Here is a 21469-nt window from a genome sequence, read left to right as displayed (position 1 = left end):
GCGGCTGTCATCCCCCCACACCTGCTCCTCCCTTACTTCTTCTCCCCGCGTCCCTGTGCCGATGTGGATTTGGGCGGGCGGCAAGCGTGAGGCGGGGAGGAGGTGTGGCGCGCAGCGTGTGTGGAGCCGTGAACAAGGCCAACCAATCGGGAGCCGATTAATCGATGATTGAAAAAGTTGACAACTTTTTCAATAATCGATTATGTCGATTAGTTGTTGCAGCCCTAATCGTGTGATTTCTCTGGATTTTGGTTGATATTATTCTGTCTCCGATTGATAAAAATTAGACCTTTCATTTCTCTGTAATCTTGTGGAAAAGTGCAGGCTTACCTGAGAAGTCTTCCAGCAACTTGTTTCTGAGATCCGGCCTGTCTATCTGCGGCTGTCATCCTCCCACACCTGCTCCTCCTTACTTTTTCTCCCCGTGTCCCTGTGCCGATCGTGGATTTGGGTAGGCGGTGAGCGTGAGGCGGACGAGGAGGTGTGGAGCGTGGATGCGGGTGGGTCTGGCAGCAGCGAGCGTGAGGTGGGGAGGAGGTGTGACGTGTGGAGCGTGGATGCGGGCAGCCGGATCTGGCAGTGGCGAGCGTGAGGTGGGGAGGAGGTGTGGCGCGCAGTGTGTGGGGAGCCGCGAACAGGGCCAACCAATCAGAAGCTGATTAATCGATGATTGAAAAAGTTGACAACTTTTAATCGATTATAATCGATTAGTTGTTGCAGCCCTAGTTCTCACTGGGTCTGAATGATCTCAAAGGGGAAGTACACAAAATAAAACGCTCACTGTATTTGTGCTGCTGTACAGGGAATTAGGCTGAAATCAAGTTATTAAATTACATTTATTGATTTTAGATAAACACATACCGGTATCCATTGTTGCTTTTTAAACATCTGTCTGGAGCTCAGTCTAAATCATCAGAGTGATGTAGTTATATTTTAGTCAGCAAGTGCATCAGTAAAGCAGTGTAACTTCTTTAGCCCTTATGACTGGATGTGTTTGTGCCTTGTGACTAGAGTAATTCTGGCCAGAAGACTTTAGGCATTTTTAAAATATTTTTGTCTTCATTAAATGCTACAAAGTTCCTTGGCAATACAGCTTAGGCCGTACTAGTGATGAAGCTGGGCATGGTGTGAACCCAGTTTGCCTGAGTCCACCCAAGCCCGCTCAGAACTGTAACCAACACAAACTTCTTGCCCCATTCAATTGCAAGATGTCCATTCCTGCCCCACAGCTATCCTTCAGAAAGGGGTGGGAATGCCACTGCCAGCACTGATTGGCCCGGGGTGGTAATCACAGTTTTAAGCAGGCTTGGGCACACTCAGGCAACCGGATTCACACCATCTCAGGCTTATCACTAGTGATCACCAATAGGGAGTCCAGGTGATCACTTGGCAGGGGGATGGATGTGTCTGGCCCCAGCCCCTTTACGGTGATCATGGCTGATAATAACAGTCTTATGTCTACCTCCTGGTATTTGTGAACAATTTGCCCCTTTTTGTTATCATTGGCGATGTGCATTTTCTATATGAATTCCTGTTATGAATTAAACAGAAAACATAAGGTAATCTGTTCAAATATATGCTACAGTTTGTTATAGAATGTTGAGGCTTTACTATATAATTATCTTTTGAGTCTTCCAAATATTCTATGTAAATGTTTCTTTAGTAGACTCTAAACTATCATGCGTTCAGCTGCTTCAGCACAATGGCTTAGTGGTTTACACTTCTGCCTTGCAGCACTGGGGTCTTTCTACAATCCAAAGACATGCTGGTAGGTTAACTGGCTCCCATCTAAATTGGCCCTGTATGCATATGAAATAGGGACCTTAGATTGTAAACTCCTTGAGGGCAGGGACTGATATGAATGTGCAGTATGTAAAGTGCGGTGCAAAATTGTCATCACTACAAAAAAAGCCTGTAATAAATAATCAATAAAAATGATCAGTGATGTTTATATTTATAACATTTATCCATTTGAAATAACAGTACTTGCAGAATATATACTTATTTTGATTCTGTATGTTCTGATGTGCTACCTTACCCTGACGGCCTTGGTGTGCCGTACCTTTTGTATTTGAGCTATCAAAGTGTTTCCCTGCAATTTCCATGTTACTGGTCTATTTTTCTTGTGGGTATGTATGGCTGAAAGGCAAGCACTAGGTGGCAGAAGAGTGCTAAAATAACGCTGAAGAGAATGCCGAGTCGGAGAAAAAAAAAAAAAAGAATGGATTATGAAAGATCCAGTGTATGGTTCTTCCTGGTGTTAGTAGTAGAAAGGTTACACTACACAGAAGAATAATATGTATTTCAGAACCTTATAATACGGTACAAGGGACCTAAAAAGACAAGGTGCACTAGGAAGATTTTCTGGAGGTCTGGGAAAGCAACTCAATACATCAAGTTAAATAAGTCAGCAATATATATGCATTCCTGGAAACACTGCAGAAAGTGCATGTGGGGTTTACATTTACAGCTTGCTATTTATCCCTTACAGCCCCAATAAGCTTTTAAGGACAGCACTGCAGCCTTTTGTGCAATCACTTTGTGTTGTGCAGCCTCCCTCTCATGCTCCCACGTTTGTGGGTGAGGCTGAAATGGGCTCAAAGAGAGGTCACTTCTGGATGCTTTAAGAACAAACTGGCATGGACTTTTTGTAGGTGCGCTTCAAGCACAGAAAACCAGCTTGAACTAACTTGCGGGGCAGTAAGGCACAGAGGCATGCTAAGATGAAACAGCATCTTCGCATATATGCTTTGTCATGAGTTTAGATGAAATCCAACTTTTCCATGTTTTAATGCAGTACACTATTCCCTGTACATGTAGTGCAGCATGTTAGGTGGGTTTTCTGTTACACTTTATGAATGGAACAAGCTTGTATACTTCAGGATTTCACAAACTTTGCCCCACTAAGGTCAACACGCTTTGCAATGTCTGAGGGCCACCTGTACGATTCGTACTTATCCCATCTATGTGTTCAGTTTACACTTAGTATGCTATCCAAAATGTCCACTGGAGTAAATAACCACCCATAGTACCTGTTTCACCAGGTTGCTTGTGGTACCTGCCACTGGTAGGTAGAGATAGTGAGGGGAATTTATCAAAACTGGAGCAGACAAAATCTGGATCAGCTGTGCATGGCAACCAATCAGCTTCTCTTTCATTTTCAAATCTTAACTGAACAAAGAAGCTGGTTGCCTTGGGCAACTGCTCCTGAGGCTTGCACACCTGGAGATCAATGATGTCTCTTAGGCTTGTAGCATAACTAGTCATCCATGCATATTTATCTTGTTCAGCCTGCCGGCTGAATAAAAGAAACCTAATAGATTCCCCAATCTAAGCTAAACAGTGTGGATGGGGGTATATCCCTGGCCAGCTAATGTATTTAGACAGCTGGCACCAACGTCTGTCTGAATACCCTTTGGGCCCGCTCACACTAGCCCGTCTGCCAGGAAATCTGTTTGCACAGCAACTATAACCAGTTTGAACTTAATTGGTGCCAATGGTGCAACTCCTTGTTTATTTTAGGCACTTTGATAAATTAAATCCTTCAAAGTCTACTGGTTTTGTAGCTCATTAAACACATTAGATGTGATTGCATTGTTTTGTTCAGCTACTAGTGTATTTAAAACTAAATTGTCATGGGCTCTCGAAGCGGCAACACTTTCACAAAATAGGTATGCAGAGGTTAATACCAAAGCATCCAACATCGCTATTTTAGAACCAAAACTCCCTTCCCCATTCTCCCTTGTTTAGGTGTCCTGTTTAGACTTGTCTAAGTAAACATAATATTTTACTTTTATAGCTGAATCGAGTTTATTTAGTTCTAAAACAAACCGGCATTGAACAAGTTATGAGAAAGGAAACCAAGTGATACAATGCAATCCTCAGAAAAGGAACAAGGTGAGACAACTTCACAGGTTTCATGAAGTAATAAGGTAGTGAAGTAAACATGGAGGAGCAACCAATAGACAACAGGAGGAGAAGGAGAACTATGAGGCGAGTGAAAATCAATCATCCTCATAGTTCGAGCCGACATGTGATAATGAAACTGTCACAGGTTGTCTTAATAGATCGGGAAGTAAGCGAACACATACCGTCGCTCTCTCACTTCTCGATCATCTCCCTGCAGAGAGCAGTGACTTTCAGTCACTGTTCCCCGAGGGGATTCCCCCCTCTACGCTCCAATCCTCCAGCACTCAGTGGGGGAACAGACGGGGAGGGGGTGGGTAAAGCTGGCTCTGCAGATGGGTGGATCTCAACAGCATTGTCGGGATCCGTCCCGGCTGCAGCGGTCTCAGTATATAGTGAGCTGCAGCTCGCGATATACTGAGCTTTGGGTGATGGGGGGACGCTAGTATATGTCCTCCCGTGACCCTTAAGAGAACTATGGGGCAAAACACTTACCCATAGTTCTCTTTTAAGCACGTTCTGACTTAACATCACAGCGTATTTCTCATAGATAGTAGTGAACAAAAGTAAGAGCAATAAGTGTTTAACTTTTTTTAATGTGTTTTATAATTCACTAAACTTCTCATCCAGTCTCTAAATTATTGGTATTTTCATATGCTCCTATTAAGTGGTGGTAAAAAAGTACTTTTTTAAAGACAATTTTTTGCATAATAATTTTTCATGGTTTGTATGATCAGGGATTTAGCAAGGGTGTCTCTTCTCGACAAGTTGGGAGGTATGTTCATTTTCTGTGGATTAAGAGCTTTTGTGCTTAAAGCAAACTTGTAGTAGGATAGAAATTTATAGCGCAGACAAGTTGGTGTAGAATTCTAAGCATCTGTTCAGGTTTGGAGCTGACAGGCACTCCTTCCACTGTGTACAGCAGAAAAGTGAGATACAGATTGTATATAATTTATACTCTACATTTTTCTTCCACAATCTCAAAGTCGAGAAATGCTGGCAGGATTTCATCCATCACTATGACCTGACAGGATGCATTTCCTAACCCACACCTGGTATGGACCTTTGGGCCATAGTTCTCTTTAGGGCCAAAGGAGGACATTTACTATATCCTCTTGTGACCCAAAACTCAGCAGATAGCAGGGTACTGCCCACTTTATGCTGACAATGAAGAGCCATGCTGCAGTCGGGACAGATCCCAACAATTTTGTCGGGATCCACCCCGCCACCTGATTGACAGCTGGCTTTGCCTCTCTAAAGGCAGAACCAGCGGTGCTCACCCCTGTCAATGCTGGAGGAATGGAGAGGGGGGAATCCCTACTGGGAGAGGTGACTGATAGTCACAGCTCTCTGCAAGGAGAAAATCGGGAGCTGAGATATCAGTGGTATGTGATTGCACTTTTCTCGACCTATAGAGCCGATGTGTGATAACTTCAATGTCACACCTCGGCTCTAATCGTGGGGATAAGTGTATTACACTTTCCCCATAATTCTCCTTTTAAAGCAGTAGTAAACCGCTGCGTTCTGGGTGGGTTTTTGCCATAATGTCTAAATATGCACAGCATACGTGTGCATGATGGCACAGTTACCTTACAAGTGTGCCCTACTTTAGCGCTGTGCGATGCATCTTTGGTCCCCCACTTGGTCCCTCACTGTTGCCACTTCCAGGTTCCCAGGCATCCACTCTGGCCATTGGTTGGCTAGTGATACTGTAACTCTTGCGCATGAACACAGGCTTCTGCGGCACCAGGCCCATTCATGGTATCTTATAGATGTCATAAATAAGCTAAGAGAGCGTATAGTACACGTCACATTTGCCGTACAGTGTACACCAATGATAAAATATTGCTGGAAGAGAGGAGGGAAGACTTTTTTTAGCAGAAGATACTTTGAATGTATCTTCTGCCAAACATGCCTACCTCCCAGTGAATTTAAATTTTTTCACTCTACTCTATGCTTAAACTAACAGCCAAATTTGCAGCATTTCCTTATCTCGTGGAAACAAATGGAGAATTTATTTCTGTATGGGATACTGCTATGGGACAATTGCTGATACATACAGGCTAGCTGTCACTTAGCAGTAAAGAGTCATGCCTCCTGCACATTGTAGTTAGTCAGGTTGATAAAAGACACAAGTCCATCAAGTTCAACCTATAGAGATAAGAGAAGGAAAAAAAATGAAAAACCTAAAACAGAACTATGTCCACAGTCACCCATAGTTGATCCAGAAGCAGGCAAAAAAACCCTATTAGGGATATTTTGCTCTAACAGGGGGAAACAATCTTTCCTGATCCCATAAGGCAATCGGCTATTACCTGGCTCAACAATCTCTGGTGCTTAATATACCTATAAGAACTCAATATCCAGTAATATTCTGTACATTTAGGAATACATCCAGATTTTTTTTTTTTTTTAACAGTTAACTGAGCTAGCTTGGACTAGCTCCTATGGAAGTCAATTCCCCATTTTCACAGCTCTAACTGTGAAGAATCCTTTCCATATGCAAAGGTTAAACCTCTTTTCCTCCAGATGCAATGAGTGCCCCCTTGTGCTTTACAGGGATCTTAAAGTGAATAATTTGGCACCGAGCTCACTATATGGACCATTTATGTATTTATACATGGTGATCATGTCCCCCTTTAATCGCCTCTTCTTCAGAGAGAACAAATTCAGGTCAGTTAATCTTTCCTCATAGCTGAGCTCCTCCATGCCTCTTATGAGTTTGCTCGCCCTTCTCTGCACTTTTTTCCCGTTCCACAACATCCTTTTTGTGAACTGGTGCCCAAAACTGAACTGCATATTCCAAATGAGGTCTTACTAATGCTTTGTACAGGGGCAGGATTATGTCTCTATCTCTGGAGACTAGACCCCATATAATACAAGAAAGTATTTTGCTTGCTTTAGAAACTGCACCTTGACATTGCTTTCTATTATTAAGTCTATGGTCTACCAGAACACCCAGATCTTTCTCCGTCATTGACTCCCCCAAACATACTCCCCTAAAGTGTATGACACGTGCATATTTTTAGTCCCCAAGTGCAGAACTTTACATTCATCAACATTAAACCTCATTTCCCAAATAGATGCCCAATCACACAGCGCATTCAGATCTGCTTGTAAGTTGGAGACATCCTGGAAGGACTGTATTCCACTACATAACTTGGTGTCCTCTGCAGACACAGAAATAGTACTTTTAATCCCCAACTCTATAACATTTATCAAAAGATTAAACAGTAAGGGGCCCAACACTGAACCTTGGGGGACACCACAAACAACCTCAGACATCAAACTAAACAAGATCAAAAAAACATATTGCATGGACATCTGTGTTTTATTGGGGATTGATATAAAACAAATGCTTTTCCAATGTGTACTTAGAAAATGACTTACGCTTTCGATCAAAACAGCAGTCACCGTTACTAGGAAAAAGTATCACTTCACATCTACTTTCGTATGAAGTCCTTGATGCAGCAGATACTTGACTTTTGTATGATCTTTCATGTTTTAGATTACAAAAAATAAAAAGCAGATCTTTGTTTTAGGAAGAAGAAAGACGTACTGCATCTGTTCTGGTAAGAAAAGAGGAAGAGCGGAAGCGTGAAAGCCACAAGCAAGCCCTACTAAAGGTAAACTCTGTCGTGTAAGAATCTCAAGGCAAATTGAAAATTTCACTCATCAGGTGTTGACGTTTCAGCCCACCCGTAAACTGTTATGATGAAATAAAAGAAAGGCTATAAAGGCTGTACTCCTGTCTTTTCCTGGGACACATCAAGAGTATTTCTCCAGTATTTAAAGCCTGAGGCAGCATAGCCAATGGATTTGATGTTATTTGTTACTTGTTTGTTTTATAGCTAAATATTTTATTTATCTATGTTTATAAAGCAGAAAATGATGGAAAGGGCTGTGTTTTGTTGTGTTTTTTTTTTCTCAGGAAAGCACATATGGCTCTAATTGGTACTAATTTAGGCAAGTTTGGCTCCATTTACTAAGCTGTGTGTTTGATTAAACCAGTTAAATGCTTCCTGAGGTTTTCCTCATACAACAAGGAATACTGCGCCGATCGTTTTTTATCGGGAAGTGGAACTTGTCTTTACCTAAATCTCCTAGTATGTGATTCTGCATTGTAATCGTACAACTCTGAGCCTTGGTTATTGGAATCTGAGAAATAAGAGGGACTTTCTGTGCTCCCCAAAATAGCCACTTCTTTGTGGCTATTTATTAATAGCTACTTCTTTGTGGCTCCTTATTGTTTAAAACTGTACTGGAAGAATGCAAAGGGAAATCTGCCTGGCTGCTATATGCAGAAGCTAGTTCTTTTATTTCAGATAATCAAGAATAAGTATATGTAAATTGAATCTGTGCCTACATCAGGGCTGAACATATCCCAGGAGCCAGGTCGCCAATGCTCCCTAAAAATTACAGCTGGTGACTAACTTTTGAGGTTTTCTCTAGTTCTTGTCATTGCTGACTCAATGATCACATGTTAGTTGCAGGGCAGAAGCTCATTCACAGAGATATATTCCATTTAAGTCATACAATGAGCAACAATCAATCAGAAACCAAATTTTTTTTATACTGATTGTACTAACTTTCTAAAAGTTGATATCTGATTGGTTACAAGCACAGGCATTTCTTAGATACCAATGCCACCCAAAACTGATTTATCAGGTTGAATCACCCATTGTATCCATACATGTTGTTTCTCCACTTTTATTAAAGTCCTATGTTCTGTTGTCAGTAACTAATACAAGACTCTTCTGGATTCTACTGGGTGATTTACTATGTTATTTCTGTTACTGTGTTATAATTTACAGCATTGCTAACGTAATCTCCTGTGTAATGACCCTTACTGTTCTTGAGTGTTCTGAACAGCATAAGTTGGAACATACTGTAATAACTATCTTGCACTATATATGCACTATGCTGCTTCCTGATGACATGGACACTGCACATTGGCTATAAAAAGTGACAATTGTGGGGTGCTGTAGTTTTTAAGGGGCTGCATCATGGTGTCACAATGTGAGAGGTAGCAGACCTGAGCAATCGCCACTCTCCACTACTGGTAGGGGTGCTGCAAAAGGTCATGGGACAGCAAAAACTTTGGGTCCAGGAATCCTTTTTTTTTTTAAATTCAATTTACCTGCTTAGCAGTAGACTGTTAACAGCAGGTGGCTGTTTTTAAACATCCTTTCCCACTCCTACCCGCGCTCCCCCTTGTAAAAACAATGATTACAGTACAAATTAGACTGCGAACGTCTTAGTGAGGGCAATGATTCTAGGGCCTTGGATCACTGTTAACACTAAACTGATAAGTGGTAAAAGCTTTTAAATTGTCCTCTATAGGAAGTTTTGGGTATGGTAGTTTTTGCGATTTCGAAGGCGCATGCAGTTTTAAGTCTTGACATGTTTGGTGTCTGTTTACCCAATGTGACCCCCGTCATTTATATTTTACCAAAATCTTTGGTAATAATAAATGTTTCATAAGATAACGTAGGGAAAACTTTTTTTTTCTTCAAAATGATCAATACTTTTTCTTTAATTAGTAAAAAATAAAAAATCAGTGGAGATTAAATTCAACCAAAAGAAATCTATATCTGTCTGATATAAAATTCACTGCAGCAAAGCGTTGCATGACTGAATAAATGTTAGTTAAAGTATCTCGGTACTTAATACTGAAAAATGGACAGGAAGGGGGTTTGTCTTCAAGTGGTTAAAAAAAGGGTATTTGCGGTGTTGCAATAAAAAGAAACCACATCGTTTTGTTACTTGCGCTTCACAAAGACTACTGTTAAATATGCCTGATAAAAAAAGACTTAAAAGCAAAACTTTTATATATTAGAGCTCAAATGTGGTGACTGCATTACTTTTTTTTAGGCGTATTTCCTTTATTTTACCCCGGAAATCTGGCCAGTAAGCCTGTTATTTTTCAAATTCCTTCAACAGACCAAACTATCCAGCAAAAGTGAGAGATGGATGGTTGTGACCAACCACTTAACACTGACAGGGGTGCTTACAATGGTTAGCTTTTATTCATTTATATAAAACGTTTTATAAGTGTAAAAATGTTTTGTTGTAACTGCTGTTAGCTGGAGTTCATCTTTAATTTGCTAGTCAATTCCATCTAAATCTGCAAATGCATTTAACACTACCTTCTTCACAGGTTGACAATGCTGCTGTCCAAGGGTGGCTCCAATATCCCACCGTAGAGGGGGAACCACCCTAAGACAGTAGTGTGTTACTGGCCGAATCACCATGCGAAAATAAAGAAAAAAATAGCATAAAAAGACAACTAATGCAGCCCCCATATTTAAGGATTGTTAAGCTGCATTATATTTCATTTATTGTTTTTGGGTCTATACACTTTAAGGAGAAGAGTTTTTGAAACCTATAGTTCAAAGTAAGGCAGAAACACATGGAAGAAATTCAGCATTGTGGCTTCTGTCCCTGTTGGCATCCTACCTAGATAGGTGAAAGGACACTCTGTAAATAACTGTAACATAGTTTGAGCTTGACAAAGAGGGTATTCCTCGAACGCGTTGCTCCCCCGTGATCCCCGAGTCCCAGAGTCTTTCCCAGACTCACTGCTTGCTGCTCCATTTAGACCTACAGGGACAGGACTCTATCCCGGACTGAGCATTGCCATCCACAGCCGCATCCACAGCTGTTGGATCGAGGGCCGCCAGGTCTGCCTACACCGCACCGACTCCCCTTCCACTTAGCAGTGACACGGACGGAGCCCCTGCTCGTCTATTCTCTCCGTTCTCAGCCCCGCACTCTCCATCCTGGATGGGCACCTCCTGACAGCAGACCAGCCATGTGCTAACACACATCTAGGACACCTCAATCCTCTTCCAGGGCTGTCTCTCCTCCGGTCTCTACATCCACATGTAAGTGCATATACCTTTTTGACAATTATTTTGCAGAGACAGTTAGTATCCATTGTGATATTTCCTACCATCCAGGTTATTGCACCCTTTGTGTTTTGTATTTGTAGTCATTGCAGGTTTCTCCTCCTAGTTCTCAGGGCAGCATACCACTTGGTCAGTACCCCCTTCCGAGAGCGCTGTTTGTTATTTTTTGTGTAAGGACATTCTCTTCAATCTTTCAGTAGATCTTAAGCATACCCAGAGTAACAGATGGGGAACAGTGTACGTCACTAGCATTGGGGCTGTTTAAACAGACTGTCGGCTTTACAATAGAAGCAATTCTGGCGACTCCGCTGTCGCCAGATCGCTTCTGCAGCGCGGTGACGGGGTCCCCCTGCCCGACACTCACGCCCTGCTTCCTGGGCTCTGTTGCCCCTCCTAAGGGCCCAGGCCTGGCTTCTCTGGTGTCGGTGGGGAGCTGGGGAGGAGATGGACGATCCTCCGTTCGTCGATCCCCTTCCCGTTCTATGGGACCGGGAGCGTTGCAGATTGCATCACTTCCGGTCCCATAGCTGTCGGTGCTGGGCTCCTGAAGCCCAGCTATAAGTTATTGAAGTGCGATCTGCCCCTTAATACCGTAGCTTATTGAGAGTGTAAAGGTGACACTCGGGGTCTTTTGGACCCCCAGCATCACCTTAAAGAGTACCTGTCACCACCATCTGCTATCACATAGTGGGCTTGTAAGCCCCCCTATGTGATAGCAATTAAAATTTAAAAAACAAAACAGTTTTTAAAATCTAAAAAGAATAAAAAAAACTTTTTAAAGGTCCCCGCGAGCACGCGCGTCGCCATGTAAATGCACGCTGGGTTCGCCTACGTATGAAAATGACGCACGCACTACACATGTTGGGTATTGTTGCACATGCCGGAGTGAGAGGAATAATTCTAGGGCCAGTATTTTTTGGTTTTTCTAAATTAATGACCTGTGGGGGATTTTAAAGCGTCGTCTATGGACTTTTTGGGGTACTGAAGTTTGTCGCCGTTTCACAGACGCACACAATTTTTAACCTGGGCATGTTGGGTATCTATTTACTTGTTGTAACCTCATCTTTTATATTTTATTAAAACATTGGTATTTTATTGTGTTTTGGGGCATTTTAAGTACATTTTTCACTAAATTTTGGGTTTTGATAAGGAGTTGCGCTAATATCGTGCAACATACAAATTTGCATCTGCCACCATTTTATTCTATAGGGTCTTGCCTTTGAGAAAATATATAATGTTTGGGGGTTTTAAGTAATTTTCAGGCCTAACATGTGGAATATATCATGGGTGCAAAAAATTAAGGAAAAAAAAGGGCCTCAGTCATGTAATTTGTGTCCATAGGCCTACCATAGGAAAACCACTAGAGTGGTAGTGTTCATGGGAGGTTACCACAGAGGAAACCACTGCTTTTCAAGAAAAATAAAATGCTGCTTATCTAAGGTTTGCTAAATACCACCACAATGTTGCACAGCACTCCTGAAACACTGTTCTGTAGGAATAGATGATACAGATGAGAAAATGTGTTCAACTTTTTATTAAGAGAAAACAAAGCAAAGCATTCAAATGCCAAAACCACAACTTGAAGAACAATGAGAAAAAATAATGACAGGGGACTATTGTATTGGCTCTGAACTTACATAGCTTTTCACGATTGACACATAAGGCTGTATCAGGAAAGCCAAATATGCTTAGATTTCTCTCATGCAAGCACTGTGGACTGAACAAGAGAAATCAGTCGATTCACCCATCTATGCTAAACAGCTTCTGAATACACACACAGTGACTGCCTCTGCAGTCACTGGTTAGTGGCCAATTTTTCTGGCCAGTCTGGCTACAGTTAGGATATAACTATTTCCTCATACAGCTATAGGTAAAATCCCACTGCTCTTTGTCATAACTAATACTTTATCTTAGGATACATGTCTGTAAGATAAAAGCTGACAGAATGAAGAGAGTATCGAGTTACGGTACTACATGCACTCTGCTAACTGAGAGAACTTCCTCTTCGGTGGCAGCCCTATAATGGAAAATGACTTTCTCTGCCTTACTTGTTAATTCATATTTAAGGTTTCTCATAAAGATGTACTTGTTAAAAGTCCATATAGCCCCAGAGAACATCATTCACTCCCTTTGGAGATAAAGCCTTTCAGGTAAAGCCCACATTCAAATGGAATTCCTGACTTGCTTGAAAGCATTTGAAATGTATGCAGGAAATATCGGTGCTTAGAATAAGGGCATGTTTAGTTGGAAAGTATCTGTCCTTTTATTGAACGTTAATGTACCTTGAATTTAAAAGATGTCAATAATACTAAAAAATATTTTAGTGTTTGTCACCCTTCTGGCTATTCATATGGAATACTTCCAGTCCATTGTTTGCTTTGTTTGCTTAATATTCTTGCCTCAAGAAAATATTCTTGCCTTTAATGCCTCAAATATAGGTCCACTCGAGTACAAGTCAAATCTTTTGTGGTTATGTGGTTTCAGGATAGTTTATAGTGCATGCCTTTTACGCCGTTCGTTCTCTCGTAAAAATGTCTACTCTGTGTTCCATTATGTAAGAAAGAAGGTCATGCGAGAGGTGTGTTTTCGGTAAACTTAGAAAAAAGGAAAACTGAGGTTTTGCCTTTAACAACCAGTCAGAGGGCAACTTCCATTTACTTAGTGAAGTATGGAAAATAAAAGGAAAATTATAGTTTTTATAGGCTATCGGAGCAACGTTGCATAAATCAAAGGACTCAGAAGACTAGAGACTGATATCCACATTAGCACCATCCACATAAATGTGTAGGCCTGTTCAACCGTATTCGAAGATTCCTATTGTTACAATGTAATTCACTGTCATAGAATGAGGAGTTGTAAATGCAAAATGCTTTCATGAAGAGATTTGTTTTCATTGGTTTCTGTATTAAAAATCTGAATCAAAAAATAAAATCCCTTTGGTTCAATAAAAAAAGTGCAGAGCACTAATATTCTTTTAAGTTGGCCAGTATTCAACACCTATTATGTGATCTCCATAGTGCTGCCTTTGAAGAATAGAGAATTATTTCTGTACGTCTCTCATCTCTAGATCAGTAGAACTTTAACCTGTCCGATCACCCTGGTTTCCCAAGGTCCATGTGTTTTCATGTAAAATGAACATGGATATTGTCCTTTGATTGTCCTGAAGCCATACCATTTATAATGTACGGCAGCAACCAACAATTTGTGAATTGCTACATAATGACATTGCAAAAACAGGTCCACAATGATTGCTATATGATTGATTTTGTTCTTTATATGATCAAGAGACCCTTTCTTACGGTCATCAAAAGCAACGCTATGGTTGCATTTGATGATTGCAAAATATATTGAACATGCAAGTAATCATTGTTGACCAGTTGTGTGATATGTTTATGTTGCTGTAAGACCAGCAAGGTGTGGGAGCTGTGGCACAGTTGGATAAGTGGATATGTAAGCCGGTCTCCCTTGAGACAGCAGGAATGCAGATATTTTGTGAATTGCTGTTAAATTGGTTTTCCTATTGTGACTAGAAAATGTCACAATGCATTTACTAATTTACATGCCCTTTGTACGTAAATAATGTTCTAGCATGTTTGTATCTGGCAAAATACTAGACCACACTTGGTATATTTGCTCATTTTTATAGTAAACCATTTAAATTACCAGTGAGTGTATAGGTTATGATAGTTAATTACAGAAAGTTTTTTTTTTTTAAAAGCAATAATATAATGTAGGTAACCACTGTGTTTTAGCCAGGAACAATTCGAGGTAGAGAAGGCAAAACATTGGTAAAGTGTTAACTTTAAGTGTGTAACTATAATTTTTTATATTTTAGTCACTAAAAGTTATCACTTTGACAACTTTTTTGCATTCTTTACATCTGTATTTTGTATTTGGAAAAAAAACACTGAATTGAGCGTACAAACAAACATTTTTATTGAATTCCTAGCATATTAAAGGTGTTCTTATTTTTACTACTTGTTCCTTTTTTTTTTAAGTAGGTCAGACAAACTTTTTATGTATTAAAATTAATTTACCAGATATTAGCTTTTTTTTGATCCAATAAGATACTGCTGAAGAGTAAATGACTTGTAAGGAACTGGTTACATTTCACTGTCATGGTATGTTGAAGCAGTTGAAGTAATTCCTATATATCTTTATCACATAATCCTTCAGTGGGTCTCGCTGGCAGTGAGGTCTTAAGGAACCGTGAATAGCACATTGTGTGGACGTCACATTTCTGTGTCTGCATCTTCTACTCTTTCAGATTAAACGTTTAATTTACTGCCGAGTACATTTAATTTATTTAATTGCTGTTTTCAATCCACTGAGATCAGTTCGACCATAGCCACTTGGCAGAGCTTAACCCTCCCCTCCCGCACAATGTTTTTAATTTGAAATCTCTTACGTTCCAAACTTCTGTCAGTCGCCAGCTAAGAATCAGCATTTTAATGCCATGTTAATATGAGGTAAAAATAACCTTGAAACACCTTAAAGTAAGGCACGCATTTTTGTTTTCCTTATTTTTTTGTTCCATATTGGTTTTGGTTAGGTGGGCTTGGCAGTTATACAGTAAAAAAAAAAGTAATAAAAGAATAAGAGTTATTAAAACTTTGTTGACTGTTCTTTGACTTTGGTCTGTTGAAATAATATTATTACAGCACATCATTCAGCATCTGCGTTACTTCTGCAAAGTAATTACAGTAAAGCACATATATTGAACTATCTCTTCTGTACACAGAAACCTTTTACAGTGCATGTGTGGCAACCGCATCATTTTAACAAAAAATACTTTTTACTCCATGGCAGCCAAACAAACCAGTAACATTCTTGTGTATATAAACTATATACCCATACAGGAGACCCTAGCATGATTAGATTTTGCATGTGACATGCAAATCTACGACATCTACAGAACACCTCAGGTAAACATTGCACAGAGACATATACATTTAATAAGCAATTACTGTTCTGTGTCAAATGCCAATATATTCAGTGGCATACCTCTGTGGATCCCAGTGCGGACAGTATGGCCATTTGTTGATTTGGCAGAATCCACAGTCAGCTTAACTCTTTAATAGGATACAGAAGGTAATTTCAATGCAATTTTACTTCAATAAGTACAGTATAATGGATTTTTTTCCAGTCTTTTGAATTTAAAAAGACAGTGACTTTCCTAAGCCCTATCTCTGCTTGGAAAGTGAAACTAAAACTGAGCAGCATAAGGGAGCAGGGAGTGTCTGGCTAGGTAGGGACTGAACTAACTATAGACAAAACAGGAGGGGGGAAGTGAGGAACATGCCAAGGGCCCAAAAACAGGCTGCTGTGCTAGGACACTCGTTGTCTGCTATCAGTAGATACCACTATTAATATTTGCAATTACATTGATAAATGTGGATGACTTGTCCTCACTTGAAAAATATAAAGAGAGAGAACAGGCGAAACATAAATACATAAGCCCTTTAAAGGTGAAATAAATCCTAAATAAATAAGTTCTTAAACCAGAGTCTTCAGTGTCCCAAGCTTGAGACATCTGGAAAAGTCTGATGGCATCGGGTCACTTCTCCAAAAGTGGGAAGGCTTGTGAAGTCCCTCAGAGGTGAATACAGGTTTTTCTTTTTAGCTGGGTGAAGGAGTTTTTGGACCAGTCCTGTAGCATGAGTTGTGAGACATGAAAGGGGTGTAGTGTTGAATTATCTTAGCAATTGTTTTACAAGTGCTCACACTATTTGAAATCTGCTTCTTACTGGCTTGAGGAGAGCTGATAATGGCCCAACCTAGGTCAGTTTCTTTGAGTGTAAGGACTGTTACAAAGATCACCTCTGTCTTATGGACTCGGGAGATGTCCCATCCCAATAGAACCATGATTTTGGCATTATCTAATCGTGGTACAGAGACTTGTTCGATGGACATGTTCACACCATGTCCATCGAACTGTGTGTTTCTGCACACCACTGCACATGTATGGTGTAAACAAGGCACATGCAAACAAATGTTTGTGCTTGCTGCATGAAATTAGTTGATGGAGCATCAAATGCTAGAACATGTCATGTCCTCCAGCTCCTTAGTAAACCCTAACAGCATCGAAACACTAGGCCTTTAAGTTGTGTACATACCTCTTAACAACAGGATTGTTGTGTGATACTGTTATGCACACTCAGGACATGGTGCCTGTGATCAGCAATTATTGTACTACAAATTACCTCTCACTTCTAACTCCCAGGGACAAGAGTACTCTATAAACAGAGTAAATTAAGCTAATATTAGTCTTTCATAGGGAAGCGTGCACCTGTATGTCAATGTAAGAATATTTTAGATTGTAAGCTTTCATGGGCAGGGCTCCTGTCTGGAATGTATTGTAACTGTACTGTCTCCCCTTGTTTTGTAAAGTGCCATGCAAACTGTTGGTGCTATACAAATCTTGGATGATGATAATGAAAAATAACACTGTATAGGTTGGTATTTTTGGTACACACAGTGTTTCAAACACCAGTGGTAGAAATGTTTGGTTGGCTAGGTTGTGTATTATAATTTGTTAGATACTGCTATTGTGTTCTAATGTAAGTGCACTAATATGCCTAATGCTAGCCATACATGGCCTGCTGAATCAGCTGAAAATTGAGCCGTGGGTGTAAGATTCTCATCTGTTTGGGCTGTATGGCTGTGTAAGTATTAAGACACCTGCGGGCGTTGCTGCTGTCTGAATACAACAGCCGACACTGGAGATTTCTTCATCCAATCTGTAAAGCATTTATAGGGTAATCAAGGGTTCTCTCTCATTCAGCCCCATGGGCTGTCAAGAGAAAATCTATATATGTACGGCTAGCTTCATCAGTTGCCTTTTTTTCCTAGGACTGTATGGATGCTATGGAAAACAGCTCCATGTTTGTTCTAATGTTCCATGTTTTCATGTATCAGCTCTACTGGTAACTAACAAGCTGTCCACTGCTCTAGATCACAGGTCTATATATTGGTTAGGACCTCAAATGTGGCCAAGATTTTATTTTGGGATCTTCCAAGTAATCAAAAATCTTATTTTCTTTTTACAAAGTGCTGTTAAAAACTGGCCTCATTGGGGTTTAACAATGGGCAATAGAACAAATCCCTGTTTGAGTCATCTAATGCACTATGGTGTTTTTTCTGTGTTTGTGGAAGTAATGTAAATATACATTTATTGTTTAAGATTTTAATGTGTAAAATTATTTAGAGAGTCATATCTTCAGAGGGTATATCTACCTACTTTTTCTAAATGGTTAGGTGACATAATTTCAAAGAATAATGCCAAAACAGATTTGTTACTGCTGGGGTGTAGCAGGAACCGGAATCTTAGTACACCTAGAGTGCCTCAGTTATACACCCAGAACTGTTTTTAGAATAAATGATTGATTAGTGCATTTATATGTATAGTGTTCATTGGTGATGGTTTGTGGCAATCATTTTATTCTATATAAAAATTCTGCAATTTAGCAGTTTATTGTAACTTTAAAGCTTGGTAAAGTAACTGGTTAACATCTTTTTCTTGCTCTAGGAGAAAAAACGAATTGCAATTTGCAATGCTGCTCGACAATGGGACATTCAGCAGAACAGAGTAGTACTTGGAATAAATTCAGATCAAGACAGCAGCGTTTGCACAAGTCCTTCACATAAGCCATGCCCGCTGAATGGGTCTTCGACCTATGAATTTACTGAAGAGAAAAGGTAATTTGGAATATTTCTTACAATTTCACTAGATTCATTCTTTTGTATTTCAGCTTTTTGCATTTAAAGGAAACTTGTATGTAAGTATGTATGCAAGTATGATTTAAAACAAAAACTTTCCTTGTTCAGAATTATTTTGAAATAAAACAGATATTTTGTGTGGTTTTTTCTTTTTTTCTTTTAAACTATGTGGTGGGAGGTGGCTCTGTTCATCCGTTTCTCAAGCATTGAGGTCTGATCCATTAGGAGGAAATGGTGGCATATCTCATAAGGTGTACTTAATGTACATGGATGCCATAAAAAATATATAAATAATTGCCAAGAATGCAAAGTACTGACTGCATTCTGTGTATAATTGACTAAGTCAGATGGTCCTGTTTCTGCAAGGGACTAGTGGCTCATTCTGTAGCCTGTGTAATGTGGTCATCACGCGAGTCAGGTTTGTTTCACAGTTATCCTTTAGAAAGAGCTGTTTTTGTAAGGAGCTTATCACCTTCTTGTTGCAAATGTAATATATAATTTTAATACATAATGTAATATTTAGCTGACTGTAAAAAAAATTCCCTTTTAATAATTGTCTGTGAGGAGGTGACCACTGTGACTACAGACCCTAACCGTAAAGGAATCATTTGGGGACTGAAGGGCTTCAAATGTTCCAGGGAAAAAAATAAAATATATTGTGATAGTTTGGGGAATATAGCACAATGATAAGCGCTAAGAGACCACTCCTGAAGCCGACTTTAACATAAAAGGACAGTCTTTATTCAGCATAAATTAAGCATAACAGTTCATTCAGGAGTCTCATCAAACATCGTGCTTGGTCTCACTGACATCTGTCTGTCTCATACACCCCCGTGTGATAGTCCCAGGACTTTACCGTAGTTCTCTGTGAATACAGTCCTAAGCACTGCCCAGCAGCTTTCCTCAGCTCCAAGCCTGTTCGTATTCACCCCTCTTGGGTCACCATCTCTCTCTGTCTCCCCGACAGGTATCTCAGGGTCACCAACCCTCTGGACCTCTCCAGCCTTCCTGGCTGTGTCCCTTGTGCTCACACACGCAGCAGAGTCGGTCTGTCGTCGTGTGCCTCTTGCACACCCACAACTCTCCTCTAAAGCACTGGGCTGGCTTCCTAATAAGGCTGCTCTCAGCCACCTGTTCAGCCCAACCTGGCCACTGGCAACACCTGGCCCCAGGACTGGAGATTCCATCCCACTATAGTCTGGAACACCTGGAAGGAATTGAACAGCCAGTTCCTCCTCTCCAAAGGTATTCACATTGTGGAACCTCTCAGCCCCTCTGGCTGAGAGTCCTGGGCACCAAAGTTGCCATACTACACCATGGCATTGCCATGCACTGCCACAAAATATATATATTTACACACACACACAGGCAATGGCCACTTTATTAGGTACACCTTGCTAGTACAAGGTTGGACGCCCTTTTGGGATGGACATGGTCTGCAACAATACCCAGGTAGGCTGTGGCATTTAAAAGATGACCAATAGGTACTAAGAGGCTGACAGTGTGCCTAGAAAATATCACCCACAACATTACACCACTACCACTAGACTGAACTGTTTATACAAGGCAGGATGGATCCATGCTTTCATGCTATTTATGCCAAATTCTGACCCGATCACCTGAATGTCGCAGCTGAAATCGAGACTCATCAGACCAGGCAAGGTTTTTCCAATCTTCTATTGTACAATTTTGATGAACCCTTGCAAATTGTACCCTCAGTTTCCTGTTCTTAGCTGATAGAAGTGGCACCCGGTTTTGTCTGCTTCAAGGTTCAATGTGTTGTGCATTCAGAGATCCTATTTTGCATACCTTGGTTGTAAGGAGTAGTTATTTGAATTACTGTTGCCTTTCTATCAACTTGAACCAGTCTGGCCATCCTTCTCTGACTTTTGGCATCAACAAGGCATTTTCGCCTAGAGAACTGCCGCTCACTGGATATTTTCTCTTTTTCAGACGATTTTCTGCAAAAATTAGAGATGGTTGTGCATGAAAATCCCAGTAGGTCAGCAGTTTCTAAAATACTCAGACCAGCCCATATAGCACCAACAATCATGCCACGTTCAAAGTCCCTTTTCTTCCCAATTCTGATGTTCCGTTTGAGCTTCAGCAGATCGTCTTGACCATGTCTAAATGTTTTGCATTGCTGCCATGTGATTGGTGTGTATCAATAAAGATATAGATATAATAAATATATATATGTATGTACACTAGAACTTAGTGTCTTCTACTGGTATTCTTTTAATAGCCACTGGGCAACCAACATTAATGGAAAAAGTACTAACACTTAACATGGCATTTTATATGTAAGGTAGATGGGTGTTAGTCATCACTTGTGTTGTGGGTGTTAGTCATCACGTGCACACACGCGCGCGCGCCCACACACGCACGCGCGCGCACACACACACACACACACACACACACACACACACACACACACACACACACATTAACGCTATATTTTAAATATAAATCAGACTGTTATTTAAGGATTTAGTTTGCTGCAGTGTAATTGTTTTAAAATTAGGTTTAAGAGCTGGGGTCCCACAATTACGCTATGCCCCTTAATTAGACCAGTAACAAAAACCATTACATGCTGGATTCTTCCTCATGCTGGAAAACGATTTGAAGAACGAAGGGTCACAGAAATCAAAGATGTGGACACTTAGCATTTGTGTTGAATAGATGAATCAGTCCATTTTCCACTGTTACGCCTCTATTAGCATTTAGAGGGATATATTATGTACAGGGTAATGTCAGACAGTTTAGCACAAATGACATCTGTGTTTCAATATCTTGATCAGTTTTGTCATTATGGGCTGAATTATTAAGTACTAAAACTTCTACGGTTTTAGAGGCCAGCTTACGTTGTCCTTCTGGGCTCGTCAAGACATTAAATAGCCTTTTAGTCTTGTACATCATAAATTATTAATATA

The 21469-nt window shown here is 40.3% G+C and overlaps 1 protein-coding gene across 1 annotated transcript in view; it reads left to right on the top strand.

Moving 5' to 3' along the window:
- The window catches only part of LRRC49 (leucine rich repeat containing 49), a 96235-nt gene that overhangs the window by 42563 nt on the left and 32203 nt on the right, over positions 1–21469 (top strand). The window contains exons 11-12 of the mRNA XM_018560495.1: positions 7449–7532; positions 18346–18515. Of these exons, the coding sequence (XP_018415997.1) occupies positions 7449–7532; positions 18346–18515 (254 nt within the window). The remainder of the gene's footprint in view (positions 1–7448; positions 7533–18345; positions 18516–21469) is intronic.

Source organism: Nanorana parkeri, unplaced genomic scaffold, assembly GCF_000935625.1.
Source record: "Nanorana parkeri isolate BGI_ZX_2015 unplaced genomic scaffold, ASM93562v1 scaffold459, whole genome shotgun sequence".
NCBI classification, from domain to species: Eukaryota; Metazoa; Chordata; class Amphibia; order Anura; family Dicroglossidae; genus Nanorana; species Nanorana parkeri.
Note: the sequence above shows the minus strand (reverse complement) of the source record. Positions and strands in the feature narration are given on the sequence as shown.